The sequence below is a fragment of the Dendrobates tinctorius genome, unplaced genomic scaffold (genome assembly GCF_039654945.1).
Source record: "Dendrobates tinctorius isolate UK_male_01 unplaced genomic scaffold, ASM3965494v1 ptg000014l, whole genome shotgun sequence".
Classification (NCBI taxonomy): domain Eukaryota; kingdom Metazoa; phylum Chordata; class Amphibia; order Anura; family Dendrobatidae; genus Dendrobates; species Dendrobates tinctorius.
This window is the reverse complement of record NW_027361682.1, coordinates 10,489,545-10,506,055: the sequence shown is the minus strand read 5'-3', so window position 1 is coordinate 10,506,055 and position 16,511 is coordinate 10,489,545. Positions and strand designations below refer to the sequence as shown.

General features: G+C 41.4%; 1 protein-coding gene across 3 annotated transcripts in view; it reads right to left on the bottom strand.

Annotated features, from left to right (window-relative positions):
* Positions 1-2,756: 2,756 nt before the first annotated feature.
* Positions 2,757-16,511, bottom strand: part of METRNL (meteorin like, glial cell differentiation regulator) — a 40,896-nt gene continuing 27,141 nt past the window's right edge. For all 3 annotated transcript variants that reach the window (XM_073559617.1, XM_073559618.1, XM_073559616.1), the window contains exons 2-4: positions 14,986-15,374; positions 3,899-3,958; positions 2,757-3,690 (exon numbers count right to left, since the gene is read on the bottom strand). In XM_073559617.1, the coding sequence (XP_073415718.1) occupies positions 3,374-3,690; positions 3,899-3,958; positions 14,986-15,374 (766 nt within the window). In that variant the 3' untranslated portion in view covers positions 2,757-3,373. The remainder of the gene's footprint in view (positions 3,691-3,898; positions 3,959-14,985; positions 15,375-16,511) is intronic.

Here is a 16,511-nt window from a genome sequence, read left to right as displayed (position 1 = left end):
ATACAACCACAGATGCACACCGCTACAAACACAACCAGAAAAACTACAGACTCAGATTTCACAAACCTCCAAAGGCATGCACATACACAACCTGCATAAACTACAGGCACCTGAAACACCCACGCACCCTTCATCAGAGGTGTGAGTTTTCCTCGATACGTTCACAGAATTACACACAGCACTACAAACAGTGGCGCAACTTGAATCTCATGGACCCCAACACAAATCTACAACGGCAAGTTCATAATAGCATTGTTTTTTTCATATAGGACAAAGGGACTTTTTTGAACCCCTTAAGGCATCAGGGCCCGGGTACGATTGCAAACCCTGCACCTATTGCAGTTACACCCCTGACTACAAAGGCACCCATAGATGTACACAGATACAGACACACAACCACACAAAACTCCAGATGCACCCCTACATACAAAACTACAGGCACAAACAACTACAGAACACCTACATACACATGGACAAATGCACACAACTACATACACACAACTGCAATTACTAACACACATACCACGTTAGACACATAACTACGCACATTCCTTGGCATTTTGAGTGTTATTTCTGGAGCGATGTCACCACACAATGGGGCCTTTCTTTTACACTGACATCACTGACAGGAAGGAGCCGTCCCGAGTTCTCAATTCTCTCATCTGTTCTCATTGATTTACTGTGGATTAAAAATGATTAACTGGAAATTAAGAAACAGTCGCACAAGAAAAAGGACTCTGTATCCAAGGCTGAATGTTCGAAGCCACAAGCTTGTGCGGAAACTGCTGCCCTGGCTACACCGCCTCTTCACTCCCCTCACTGGCTCTGGCAGACATTTTTAATGCTGCCTGCATGAATGGTCTAATCAGAGGGGCACAGTGTGATCAGAGATCAGTGAACCATACAACCAAAAAGCCTCAGCCGATTAATTTTTACCACCAGCTGACATATTTCAACCAACTATCACACCAGTCTGTGGAAGGTTCATTCTTTGGTACCTAGAGATTTAAGGAGGAATGAGATGTCTGTGTCACCATCAGGGACTCGCATGAACTCAGCAGGTTATAGGCAATGAGGGCGAAAGGTTGGCCCTTTACTTAAATAACCTGGCTAAGACACAGCGGCTTGCTGGCATCCCACTGGCATTGAGCACTTGGGGTAAATTCCCCAGACTCCTCTGTCATACAGTATTTTTGAGATCCATCTGCTGTTGTCACCTAGTGTATCTATAGACAAGAGCTGTCCAAGAAAACTGCATCTGACTATGCAAAAAGATACAACATGGAAAGGAGGCGAGGTACAGCAACTCATGAAGGGCTCAATTCTACTATGGAGTCATATGAGCGTTGCTTGGTAGCACCCATTATCCTTGGCGTTTTCCTCTTCGGCTGGTGCATCACAGGTCAAATCTTGGCAAACATGGTCAACTCATCTGTTAGATGGCTCTGCTACCATAATCCGATTGGAAATGCAGGAGTCTCTGCCAAGGAAACAAGTCCTCAAAGGAAATAACACATTGCATGGCATCTATGTCTTCCCTTCTCCTCACTATCCTATTTCTAACTTGAAGAAAACTGGCTGGAGCAGGAGCCTCTCACCTCTGTCCTATGTACAGTGAAACCAAAGATTGCTAAGCCTCACTCCTTGGGTATTAGGGTTACCATGAAGTATAGATGGAGCTGATAACCACGAGTTTTGTTCTCTGTAGAATTTCTACAAGATGGTAATGGCCCTCACACACATTAGATTTTTATTAATGAGTTCAGCCAACAATCTAATGTATATGGGGACATCAGACGATTAAGGGAGATGTCGATTAGACATATCCAATTTTGGACCGTTTTGTTCTCTTGAAGATAAGCCACTGGTCGATGTGTTATCTAGCGTTTTTCTCATAGAGAGCACAACCGAACAACAGCTCCTGCATATGGCAGAGGCAGCCAAGATGATCACCAGCTGAATGATCGCCAAAGTATCGTCTGGCTAATAGCCATCTAATGTGTATGAGCACCTGTAGTCTACTGGATGTTTTCTATGAACCAGAAAGTCAAACAGTGAGGTATTTAAATATTCAATTATAGGTCTAGTGCTCATTTAAAAAGGTGTCTTCCCAACTATGAGAAATCGAAATGGGTCTCAAGATTTTTTTTATCAGAAGTGGGGTGAGAAAGAAGAAAAGTAGTCATCCTCCATGGCAATGACACAATACTTGATATCCATTACCCCCTCCTACTTATTGTCAGATGCAGCAGGAGCTTCTCCCCTGTAGAACAAGATTGCCAAGCCCCACCCTTTACAACAAAAATGTCAGAGGATAAACAGGCTAAAAGCTAAAGAATGAATCGATCAGCAGGAGATTGACCCTTTGTTCTGTGCAAGATAGATTGAAAATTATACAGACAAAGCTGCAGTGACAGCAATTAGATTTCTGGTTTAAAGATTTGTTTCTATGTTTATTTTTATGTTGAAAGAGCTTATATTGTGTGGACAACACTTTTTCAATTCAGGATTAGTGGATTCAGGTGAAATCACCAGTGATCGCCAGAGAAAAGCTTCAGTTGACTGCACTTTTCCCTGCAGTGGCCACTACAGAAGAAATGTGGTATTACATCACCCATTCTGATAATTGGACAACCACACACATTAACAGCTCTCTGTTCCAATAGGACGTCCGTACGCTCCATTATGCCTTTTATGTTTCACAACAAAAGCTATAGGAATAGAAACTTATGTAAAAAGAGACGATTGACAAAATCTAAATTAAATTCCAGAGTGTTTTTTATTTTACTGGAACTTAAAAAAAAAATATCCCAACAATTCAGCAGCCTGTGCAAAATGGCAGACCACGATTGTACAATAAAAAAAAAACAAAAACAAAAAAAAAAACAAAGATTATCTTCAGTCATTTCTTTCATAAGAAACATTCTCAAAGAAAATTTACACCGAGCTTTTTACAAAGCATGTTATAAAAAAAGAAAAACATTGTCCACATTCACGCCATTTACACACAGCCGGCATGCCGACCGCCGGCTTGCTACGCGCACGATGAGACCGTTCGTAACGGCAGTTTCTTTTTTTTTAAGACTTAAGTCCATTAAAAAAAAATATATATAAAAATTTAAAAATAATTTAGGTTTTCAGTAAGACTTAAAAAAAAAATGGCGTCTTGCGCGGCGCAGCTCGTACCTCCAACACGTTAGTGTAACAGTGTCTGCTGGTTTTAGGGGTGGGGGACCTGGCAGTGTTGGGGGCCCCCCTGCCCCTTCAGTCCTGACCACTACTATAAATCCTTCAGAGTATTTCCGTACTGGTTGTCGGCCAGACCCAACTTCTGAAAGTCAATCTGTTTTTCCAGATGAGGCAATGACGTCGTTCAGTCTGTGATGATGTCACAAGGGTTAAGTCCCTTACTTTTTGCTTCTTGATATATCCTTTGGAAATCCCTATATCGGGGTGCACATCCAAGTCGGGGCTCCCCAAAGTGCATGCGCCCGGTAAAAAGGAAGTCCCCAGAACCGGCTTTCACACCACATTCCAGCGGCGTCTTGATATGTCCTTCCCAGCCATGACCTTCACGGCTGGGTTGAAATATCTTTGTTTTCTGTCTATAAAGTTTATCGACTGAAATATTGATGATGGATTCCAGTAGCTCGGCGTCGGTCGCAACCTCTGAGATGGAACCTTTGACCACTGTAAAGACAAAAATACACGTTAATCCAGTAATAAAAAAAAAAAAAAATCTGAAAATCGGTTATGAATTTTTAAGAAATATTTTCAGCTTTGCCCCCCTTGCTTTAGACTACAGCTCTGCTTGCTCAAATTGGTTACTGTATTAAAGCATAAAGAACGTCAAACGTTACAAAAATTCGAGTAAAAAAAATCTTATTGAGATACTCACCAAAGTCACTAATGCACACAGCTAAAAGGACCTCTGTGTCGCTGCACGGCCGGCAGGGATCTGGAAAGAAAAATAAACAGGCGAGATAAGTGGACATGAAATAATAAGCCCTTTCATTATAGTTTGCCGCTGCAGCAAAATTCCCCCTTATTCCGCATTGTATTTCACAGCTCAGAAAGTGAAATTCTGGGACGGAGCCTCAAAACAATTATGAAATTTTGAAAAAAAAAAGGGTCCGATTGATGCGAGTTATGTTTGCCCACACTGGGACGCAACACAGGCTCCCCATTGTCTCACTACATAAACTTACAATACTAGGACAAGGCTTCAATAATCGCAGCGTTTTACAAATCAAGAGAAAAAAAATGTAAGAGGTCCTTATATTAAAGGGAATCTGTCAGTAGGATCAACCCTCCTAAGCCGTCTGTATGAGCATGCCGGTCAAAAGAAGAGGAATAAAATGATACCCTGATATCTGCGATCCAATGTTTAATTCTAGAGAAATCCACATTTTTCTTAATATTGAAATGGACTGTTAAGATCTAGGGGCCGGAGCATCCATGTCCAGCCCACAGCTCATTTACATATTAAGAAAAAGTGGATTTCTCTGGAATAAAACATCTGATCGCAGATATCAAGGTATCATTTTATTCAGTATAATATGACCTACATGCCTATATAGACGGCTTTGGAGGGTTCCCTTTAAAGAAAAATTACAGTCAGAGTTAAACATTTTGCTTTTTTTTTGTCATATACTTGGCTAACAACTAGTTTCCTAGGCCCAGAAATGCTCTTGGAGAAGTTGTCTCTTTTAATCCTGCACTTTTCTTGTAAGTAAACTATAGCAGAGAAGAGATCCATTGTAGCACCACAGCTCCCCAACCGGTAGACCGCCCTGGTACTCCATTGGCTCGCTTCCTCCTTTCAAATTCCTCGCTCACAAGGCCTCTAGCGGGATGCTAAGGAAAGCGTCTTTGCACATCATGGCCTAGCCAGCAACGGATGTTCCGAAGGAACGGAAAACGGAAGTGAAGACCGGAGTAAGAAGGCGGCCATGTGGGTGATGGGGTGGGGAGCTGTGGCGCCAAAATAGGAGGTCCGTATTTTATTTTTTTTTAAATCTAACTTTCCAGGCCTAAAAAAGAAACAAGCAAAGTAAAGTGTTCAAGCTAAATATAAAGTACTAGATGGAGGCCAGATGCTATCGCATCAGGAGGGTGGTAATGTCACGATGGCGGCAGGCTTTGCAGCGTTGAGAATCTCCCCCCCCCATGTGCTCACCCACCTATCCACTCTCTCTTTACACAAGTGCTGACTTCTCCTGTCTGTGCTCTCTTCTTTGACCTGTCTACCCCATGTGCTATCCCCCTTGTCTGCTGTCTCTCTCCTTCCTGTGCTGTGTTCTCCCTTCATGTGCTGTCCTGTTTGAGCTGACTCCACCCTGTGCTGTCTCTCTCACCCTGACCATGTACAGAACATACCACAGCTCCTGGGCAGGGGAGGAAGCAAAAGACAATACTGACATTACAGCAAGAGATAGCAGAGGATACATTTTGTGAGGTAAAAAATTGTTTAAAAACAGTCAGTGAAATATTTTACCTCACAAAATGAATCCTCTGTGATTCCCTGCTGTAATGTCAGTATTGTCTTTTGCTTCCTCCCCTGCCCAGGAGATGTGGTATGCTCCGTACACGGTCAGACACAGACACTTTTTAAAATTAACTTTCGTTTGTGGGAAAACCCCTTTAATGTGACCGGCTTCCTTTGCCTGTAGACACATCGCGCATCTGCCACCCGGATCAGCCGAATGATTCACTCAGTGTTTGAGTGTGAGTGTATGAGTGTGAGTCTGAGTGTGTGAGTGTGAGTCTGTGTGTGTGTGTGAATGTGAGTGTGTAAGTGTGTGTGAGTGTATGAGTGTGAGTGTATGAGCGTGAGTGTGTGAATGTGACTGTGAGTGTGTGTGAGAGTGTGTGTGTCAGTGTGAATGTGAGTGAGTGCATGAGTGTGTGTGTGTGACTGAGCGTGTGAGTGTGTGATAAATAGATGGGTTCTGGCAAATTTTTGTGAAAATTTGATCCACAAACTGATTCTCTGTTTTCTGCAACAGAATATGGGAGAGATTGCTCCTCCCACAGTATATCATGCAAACCGCATTAAAAAAATAAATGCAAAAACAAAAAAAAAATAAAATAAAAAACTTAAAAAAAAAAAATTCTGCCACACTTAAATAATTTAAACAATTGAAAAAAGTCTTTATCATGAAACCCGAATGTTCAATGGAGAGTGCAATTGCCCTTTAGGCCCATTATTTACACAGCGGTGTTATTCTGCTCAGTTTCTTACATTCTCATCTAGATTATCACCTTGGCCTCTCAAGTAAATCGCGGAGATTACGTTGTGAAATCATGCGAGCTATGTCAGTCACCTGACAATGGAAGCGCTTTATGATACGCAACCTGACCGGATTACACAGGATCCGGGCTGTAGCCAGGTTACTTGCTGGGGGAACCATAAATACTTTCTGACAGCTGGGCTGCGGGTTTTTACATGTGGGTGACAAAGAGTTTTTGAAAAAAAAAAAAAAAAAACACACAACATAAAAAAACCCCTCTAAATTGATTTAATAACAGAGGGTGGATAGACAGGTTGGGAAAAATTTTGCTCAATTATTCCCGAGTGATTAAGACCTGAGCAGGTTCCCCCCCAAAAAATGCAGGTCGTGTCTCGCCCTCCTTAAGGTTTCTCGATAAAAATCACAAGTGAATGAGCCCTGAGGACTTGAAGCTCAACTTTTTTTTCAAGTAATGCTCCAAAATCCATAGCTGTGTCAATAAAGGTCTGACTGATCGGCCCTCGGGGAAGGGGTGTTGTTATCCACTTGCCCTTCTTAACTGTAACTATGTGTCAATTCCGGAGAAAAACACCTGTCAGTGAGCATTGGAGGAGGCCATTTTTTGTGTCAAGAGTCCACCTCGGAACAACATGCCTAAAAGCCAGTTTAGAAGCTCCTTCATAGCCCAAGTTCATAAAATACGAATAGTCGAAAACTAATACCCTTCTGCCCCAGCCTCAAACCACCACCTATAAGATTTGGCACCAGTCAACGACCCCCAAAAAATATAGTTTGATTAGACAAGGTGGCTCCATGACTGTACCCAATGCTCGGACAGATCTGAAAACTCGCCTACTCAATGGCCCAGCGGTAACGGTTGCCTACTTCCAGGTAGGAAGACACAGACAGTCTGAAGCAAAAAGTCTTGTGTCGGAGTGGCAGCATGCAAATTTCCCCTGAAAGTGGCTAAATTCTCCACTTGGGATTATCTTAACAAGTCTCTATTCATGACATTGAAAAGAGCAGAGCTTTATTGCGTCCCCCAAAAACTCATGGGACTGTAATTCAACCATTGACCGGATAATACCGGCATTGTGCAGGTCAGCTGCCAAAACCTACAGGGAAACTATTTAAAAAAGATTCTGACTGTATCCTTAGGTAACCTGAAGCGGTCTCTTCCACAAAGCCCCGTGTAGACCTCTGTAATCGCTGCTCAGCCCAGGAGATGTAATTACAGCATTTTTTGCAAGTTCCAGCTGCTACAAGAAACTTGCCCTCTGATCTTTAGGTTGTCAAGAGGAGCACGGCAGTGCCTACAGTGGACCACACTTGTTGTTGAAAAGGACTCAATGACTGTCCAGTCTTTTACATTTAAGAAACAAAAAAGCTGAGTCATGGTATAAACACATCACTTCTCCTGTGTCCTGTACTATACTCAAGAGCTGCACTCACTATTCTGCTGGTATAAATGGGTAGTAGACATATTCATGTGGAAGCCAAATAATCAATGATTATAATGGCCATGAACAAATGATCAATAATATATATCATATATCATGATCCACATAATAATCTGAACAGTATGGGAAAAACTGCACATGTAATAGCAAAAACCCAAAGAGAAAGCAGTCAGAAAATCCATAAAATGTAATATTTTATTAAATAATGTTTAAAAAAACACATATATATATATATATATATATATATATATATATATATATATATATCTATTATGGACATACAGTGTATTGATAGGGAGGAACAGAAGTTACGGACAAAAAGTGGTCATAAGACCAGCCACACTGCAACCGCAGCAACAGGCAACAGCAATGGTAGTTACAAAATAGAGATAGTAAGTCAGAGACACATAGAGGAATGATGATCTTGTAGCAAGAAGTGTTGAAAAAACATCACCATGTAGCAAGTGCTACTGCTCTTGTATAAATTACAAAAGTTCCCTGATAGTTAAACATACATTGTAACCCAGGCGGTGCTCAAAGAGCAGCGCAAATAAAGTAGGTAATAGCTACATACATGTACCTGGAAACAGTGGTGGCAGTGGGGTCGGTCCAGTCCCCGACGCGCGTTTCGGAGCCAAAAGACTCCTTCCTCCTTGCTACAAGATCATCATTCCTCTATGTGTCTCTGACTTACTATCTCTATTTTGTAACTACCATTGCTGTTGCCTGTTGCTGCGGTTGCAGTGTGGCTGGTCTTATGACCACTTTTTGTCCGTAACTTCTGTTCCTCCCTATCAATACACTGTATGTCCATAATAGATATATATATGTTTTTTTAAACATTATTTAATAAAATATTACATTTTATGGATTTTCTGACTGCTTTCTCTTTGGGTTTTTACTATTCTGCTGGTGCAGTCAAAGTGTACATACATTACATTACTTATCTTGTACTGACCCTGAGTTCCATCCTGTATTATACCCCAGAGCTGCACTCACTATTCTGCTGGTGCAGTCACTGTGTACATACATTACTTATCCTGTACTGATCCTGAGTTACATCCTGTATTATACCCCAGAGCTGCACTCATTATTCTGCTGGTGCAGTCACTGTGTACATACATTACATATATACATTACATATCCTGTACTGATCCTGAGTTACACTCTGTATTATACTCCAGAGCTGCAGTCACTGTTCTGCTGGTGCAGTCACTATGTACATACATTACATTACTTATCCTGTACTGATCCTGAGTTACATCCTGTATTATACCCCAGAGCTGTACTCACTATTCTGCTGGTGCAGTCAATGTGTACATACATTACTTATCCTGTACTGACCCTGAGTTACATCCTGTATTATACCCCAGAGCTGCACTCACTATTCTGCTAGTGCAGTCACTATGTACATACATTACTGATCCTGTACTGAACCTGAGTTACATCCTGTATTATACTCCAGAGCTGCACTCACTATTCTGCTGGTGCAGTCACTGTGTACATACATTACTTATCCTGTACTGATCCTGAGTTACATCCTGTATTATACCCCAGAGCTGCACTCATTATTCTGCTGGTGCAGTCACTGTGTACATACATTACATATATACATTACATATCCTGTACTGATCCTGAGTTACACTCTGTATTATACTCCAGAGCTGCAGTCACTGTTCTGCTGGTGCAGTCACTATGTACATACATTACATTACTTATCCTGTACTGATCCTGAGTTACATCCTGTATTATACCCCAGAGCTGTACTCACTATTCTGCTGGTGCAGTCAATGTGTACATACATTACTTATCCTGTACTGACCCTGAGTTACATCCTGTATTATACCCCAGAGCTGCACTCACTATTCTGCTAGTGCAGTCACTATGTACATACATTACTGATCCTGTACTGAACCTGAGTTACATCCTGTATTATACTCCAGAGCTGCACTCACTATTCTGCTGGTGCAGTCACTGTGTACATACATTACATTACTAATCCTGTACTGATCCTGAGTTACATCCTGTATTATACCCCAGAGCTGCGCTCACTATTCTGCTGGTGCAGTCACTGTGTACATACATTACTGATCCTGTACTGATCCTGAGTTACATCCTGTATTATACCCCAGAGCTGCTCTTACTTTTCTGCTGGTGCAGTCACTGTATACATACATTACATTACTAAACCTGTACTGATCCTGAGTTACATCCTGTATTATACCCCAGAGCTGCACTCACTATTCTGCTGGTGCAGTCACTATGTACATACATTACATTACTAATCCTGTACTGAACCTGAGTTACATCCTGTATTATACCCTAGAGCTGCACTCACTATTCTGCTGGTGCAGTCACTGTGTACATACATTACATTACTTATCCTGTACTGATCCTGAGTTACATTCTGTATTATACTCCAGAGCTGCAGTCACTATTCTGCTGGTGCAGTCACTGTGTACATACATTACTAATCCTGTACTGATCCTGAGTTACATCCTGTATTATACCCCAGAGCTGTGCTCACTATTCTGCTGGTGCAGTCACTCTGTACATCCATTACATTACTTATCCTGTACTGATCCTGAATTACATCCTGTATTATACCCCAGAGCTGCACTCACTATTCTGCTGGTGCAGTCACTGTGTACATACAGTACATTACTGATCCTGTACTGATCCTGAGTTACATCCTGTGTTATACCCCAGGGCTGCATTCACTATTCTGCTGGTGCAGTCATTGTGTACATACATTACATTACTTATCCTGTACTGATCCTGAGTTACATCCTGTATTATACTACAGAGCTGCACTCACTATTCTGCTGGTGCAGTCACTGTGTACATACATTACATTACTTATCCTGTACTGATCCTGAGTTACCTCCTGTATTATGCTCCAGAGCTGCACTCACTATCCTGCTACTGCAGTCACTGTGTACATACATTACATTACATTACTTATCCTGTACTGATCCTGAGTTACATCCTGTATTATACCCCAGAGCTGCACTCACTATTCTGCTGGTGCAGTCACTGTGTACATACATTACATTACTTATCCTGTACTGATCCTGAGTTACATCCTGTATTATACTGCAGAGCTGCACTCACTATTCTGCTGGTGCAGTCACTGTGTACATACATTGCATTACTTATCCTGTACTGATCCTGAGTTACATCCTGTATTTTACTCCAGAGCTGCACTCACTATTCATGTAAAAATAGTCCCCAAAAACAGAGTTCAATGTGACCATATGAAACATTCCCTTATTCTCTGTAGCGCTTCAATCTTGTAAAGAATATTCTAAATCAAAATACTAAGAAATTTGTTTTTTTTTGTCCCAAATGTCATCTCATCCACAGAGAAAATGCCGATGTAGCATTCAGAGGCCAGAAAGGGGTCTACCGGCTCAAAAACCATTTGTCCACACTCTTGCACTAATTTGCCTTGACATGACTAGAGAAGATGCATTCGGATGAACCAACCTGATGAGAAATCACAACCCCAGGAACAGACAAGTCCGATTACACAGTAGAAGAGGAGGAGGATTAGGGGAATACAGAAAGCTGACAGATTCCTCTAAAACCAAAGGGGTTTTGTGGCTTAACCCCAGCTGCCCCTACGAGCACCTGACGGATTATGGCCATTGAAATCTTAAGAGGGAAACCAATGAAGCCACAATTCATGAGCAGTCTTCCAAGGAATGGGCCATTTTCTTACAAATTTGTGTGTACTGAAGCCAGTCAGACACAAAAAGATCATACACTTCGAAAAACACGAACATATGGATCATCCGTGCATACAGAATTGGGTCCATTGAAGAGCAAAGGTCAAAAGCTGATGGACTAGTAAAAGGTATTAAATTTCACAATTTCACTTTGCTCGCATTTGTCTGACCGACTCGACAGACATGACCAAGCCCTGCCAAAATGAGAAAATTTCAGAAGACTAAACACAACTTTCCAATTCTGCAAAATAACCCAATAAGAAGGGTCAAGTCGTAAGCCCCAGTCACACACAGCGATCTCGCTAGCGAGATCGCTGCTGAGTCACAAGTTTTGTGACGCAACAGCGATCTCACCAGCGAGATCGCTGTGTGTGACACTGACCAGCGACCGGCCCCCCTGCCGGTATCGCTGATCATGCTCGAATGGCCAGGACATTTTTTTGATCGCTGATCTCCGGCTGGCCAGCACGCATCACTGCATGTGGCAGGCGGGAGACCAGCGATCAGCGAGCTGGTAACCAAGGTGAACATCGGGTTTCTAAGTGCCGCGCGGCGCTTAGAAACCCGATGTGTACCTTAGTAACCAGCGCGCTGGTGCGGGGAGCTGGTAACCAAGGTACACATATCGGGTTTCTTAGTGCCTCGTGCCGCTTAGAAACCCGATGTGTAGCTTGGTTACCAGCTCCCTGCACCAGCGCGCTGGTAACTAAGGTACACAGTGGGTAACTAAGCGATGTGCGTCACTTGTTACCTGCGTGTCGCTGTCCTGATCACTGGTGAAGCTGCCTGTTTTTGTAGCGACACCCCAGCGATCCTGACAAGTTAATATCGATTGTTGGGATCGCTGGTGAGTCGCTATGTGTGACGGGCCCTTAACCTCCAGGACAGCAGGTTTTCCTGGATGACCTCTCTAGGTACACAACTACCAAATGGGGAAGGGTGGAGGCCCTCTTGAATTTTTGTATTTGGTCTCATTAACACTACAATTGGAAGCAAATCCTCTTTCAGTCTAGACAATGCCCCAGGAGAGGCTATAAGAATGTACAATTGTATGTTAATTACCTCTACAGAAACTACTCACTAAAGACCCCCTATTCATGTAGGTAATTACAAACCTTGCTTACAATGTATATAAACCCCCTTCCCCCTAGTTGGGCATTACCAAGAAAAATTTTTAATTATTCTCCCTTTCTAAAAAAAAAAAAAAGGCCATTTTTGGGGCTTTCCATGGAGTGAAGAGTTGGCCACAAGCTGGAAGAAAATGAAGATTATTACAAGGTCGTTTGTTCCTTCCAGATAATATATTCACCAGCTGGAGGCGGGTCACCAGATTCAGATTTAATCAAGATAAGATTTCATTTCAGAAAAAGGGGGAGGTCAAAAAGGAGAAAACAACATTGTTGTTAAGGACGCTGGCAACTGCAGTGGTGGGCCCTTAAGAGGCCAACTATTGGCATTGTGCAATTAAGTGTACGCTCAGATCCAACTTCTGGGCAGGGTTCTCTTAGAATCATAGAATCATAGAATCGTAGAGTTGGAAGGGACCTCCTGGGCCATCTGGTCCAACCCCCTGCTCAAAGCAGGATTCGCTAAATCATCCCAGTTAGATGTCTGTCCAGCCTCTGTTTGAAGACTTCCATTGAAGGAGAACTCACCACTTCTCGTGGCAGCCTGTTCCACTCATTGATCACTCTAACTGTCAAAAAGTTTTTTCTAATATCTAATCTGTGTCTCCTCCCATTCAGTTTCATCCCATTGCTTCTAGTCTTTCCTTGTGCAAATGAGAATAAAGTTGATCCTTCTACAATGTGACAGCCCTTTAGATATTTGTAGACAGCTATTAAGTCTCCTCTCAGTCTTCTCTTTTGCAAACTAAACATAGCTCTTTCCTACTATACCATATCAATTAACCATGGATGTAGATAATTACTATTTTTTTTTCATAAAGGGGTGAAGTACATCCTCAAGACCAGTAGGGATTGCTATTGCACTTTATTTATTTTTTTTTAATTTTTAATTTTCTTTTTTTTCCCCCACTTTCTTTAGTTGAGCTTTTCACAATACATCTGTCTTTCTTTCTCCAGGAAACTCAATAAAAAGAAAACACTTTGTCACTTTTAAGACAGGAGGAGGAGGTGTAGGTTGGGAGGGGGGGGAGGGGAGAGATAGCACATTCCTATTGACTCTACCAGACCATAAAAAATCTAACGCAAACCCTAATTTGAACCATTTCCTCAGTTCAAAATAAGGAACATAAGCAATTTTCCACCATCAGGTTAATAAGTTACTCAGTAATGCATTACTAATACGTTTCCATGTTGAAATGCCCCAAGGCGCAAGCATAGCCAGACTAGGCCAAGTGTCCTTCACTTCCAAAGGTCGAGTATTTTCTTTAGATTAATAATTTGTGACTTGTAGTGTTACTAAATAACATTTACCGCATCTCTGAGATCATTGGATGCAACTTCAGTCCATAAAACAAAAAATGAGTAATTCCACAACTGGCCATTAGGGGCGCTGCTGCTACAGCTAAAATCTAGTAGCAAGATCATGTAGATATATATAGGAATATTAAGGCAGAACTTAAAAAAAAATGTAAAAAAAGAAAAAAAAAGAGAATTGCATTTAGAAATGTTTGAATGGAACACTCGAATAGGACACTAAAATAGGACACTCAAATAGGACACTCGAATAGGACACTCGAATAGGACATTCGAACAGAAATCAGAAGCAACTACTCAGCCGCCAACAACCAGGTTGTCATTCCAGTGCTCTTCACTAAAAATGTCACTTCATGTTCTTAACCTAGGGCGTGTCGAGCAAGCTGGGGAGGCACACCCCATTTGTTTTGTTTAGATCCTGAAAATAACTACCAGACGCTCAGCAGGTTCTGCCACACACTCACCACTTATAATAATCAACCTGCTGAGGACTGCGCTCACACTCTGCAAGCCTAATTTACTATTATGGTATTTGAGAACTGGGTGTAGGCCGTGTCATAAACAGCATCACTGGCAATTAAATGGGGATAAGCGGCTAGTTAATGGAGCAAGTCATAAGTGTGGGCCAATCAGAGTCTAGCGTTTAAGACTCAACTGATGATGTCATCTCCATTAGTAACAGAGTCAATCAGGTGGTGCTTGATTGGAGAACCTAAATTACACTGCTGAGGTATTGTTATGGGCTTAGTAAGCAAACTGCACAAAAACCACCAATGAAACTGAAGACAGACAGCTATAAAATGGTCAAATTTGAGTACACATATTATAGCCTCTTTTCTCCCAATTGGGGAGATGTAACAGTAAAGGATATGCTAGATTGTTGCCATATTCTAGAATGAACAGAATTGTTCAATTGTTGGCCAGGTATATTAGAAACATAAAAATCTGAATTGTCACCAAAAATTTCTTGCAACAAAAACATTGTTCTAGGTTTTCCTGCTTCCCACAGTGCCACCTAGCAGCAAGTAATAGTATTACAACAAAGAGAAAAAAATTCTGGATGAGGAAGGGAGAATTAAACTTTGTAGGTTGTTTGCTTTCTTTTAGCCTTTAACCTTACCAGAAACGGCGTGCAAATCCGAAAGCGTCCTCTGGCTTATAAGTTCATACTGGAAGCCAGTGATTTTACGACTAATGTCCAACTGGGGCGTCGCTTCGATGAACAAGCCTCCTTGGTCCAAACTAAAGCAGTGGACTTTTTGGGGTTGATTGTCCCCATCCTTGACTAAAAGCTTGAGTTCTCCAGTTTTTTCCAAATAAATATTAGCTCCTTTGGAGCCTGTGAAAAGTTTCATACAAACAGTGAAGTGCTGGGAGATTGACGTGAAGGTGTTGGGGCGCAAGTTGACGATGAGCGCCCCCGTGGGGTAAAGCCATTCCACCGAACCTTCGGAGCATCGCAGGTAGACTTGTTCCACGTCCTTCTTGTGGCTCTCATGGGTCAGTCCACTAGGGAGAGAAAAAAAGAATAAAAGAAAAGAAGATGATTATAAATTTGGGGAAAAAAATATAAAAAACAAAAAAACAATGAAAAAAACCTTATAATTGGAATATAGTGGGTTAAGGTATTTGCTTTGCTGTTTTTTCATGTTATTCCAATTTACCCAGAGGGAATCCTCAGAGACTGATGTTACTGGGCAGACGTTTCACTGGAGCGCAGACAATTGTACCTCTGTAAACTTTCAGGTGCAGATTAAACCAGATGTAATCAATATACAAAGTAAACATTGGCAAGTACAAGTGAGGTACACAGCACCTCATGCCTCAGCAACATTGGTGTAGGTTAAAGAAACTCAATATTAGTTTGGATTAATTTACATTTTTTTGTGTGATTTACATTTTTAATGATAATTTTAGAATGTTTTATTATGCCATTGTTTAAAAAAAAAAGTTAATTTTAGAGCATATACTACCCCCACTATCCCACCCCAAAAAGAACATTTTGATTACAGAAACTTTGCACACAATCTAGACTTGGAAGACCTCCCCATCCCCCAGGCAATTCCATTCTGTATACACACCAGCGCTTGGTAACCCGTGATAAGAGAAGCTATTTTTGACCATAATTATGGGTTTGAAGAGTCAGTAAATCTAAAATTGACATTTAATTTTAAACTTAAATTCTAAAATGTTTTTAAAAATGTCAAAGAAAATAGGAATTTAGTGGCAACAAATTAAAAACTGAAACAAAAAAAATACTGATGAAGTGGCAGTAGAGGGAGGAAATAGTTATTTTTTTTATGTGTCACTTAATTTCTGTCACCAAGTTCTGACTAATTTCTCGGAAAATGCCACCCACTGCCAGATCTAAGAAATTAAAATTGACAGTTCGGAGGAAAAGAAAAAAATTTGCTTTCTTCTCTTTTATTAAGTGTGCACAAAAAAAAAACCCATTATAAGAGCTGAACATCTGATAATCAGCTGTCTTTTACAATCCTCCAACCTTGAGCTGAAAATACCACACAGGACCTTTTGCCTCCAATCAGATGGAGGTTATAAAACCACAAAAGAGACTTAGAGAAGCTTCAGTCTTTTATTGACTGGTTAGTCCGGTACTGACTTGTTACTTTGCTGAACTTGTGTCTA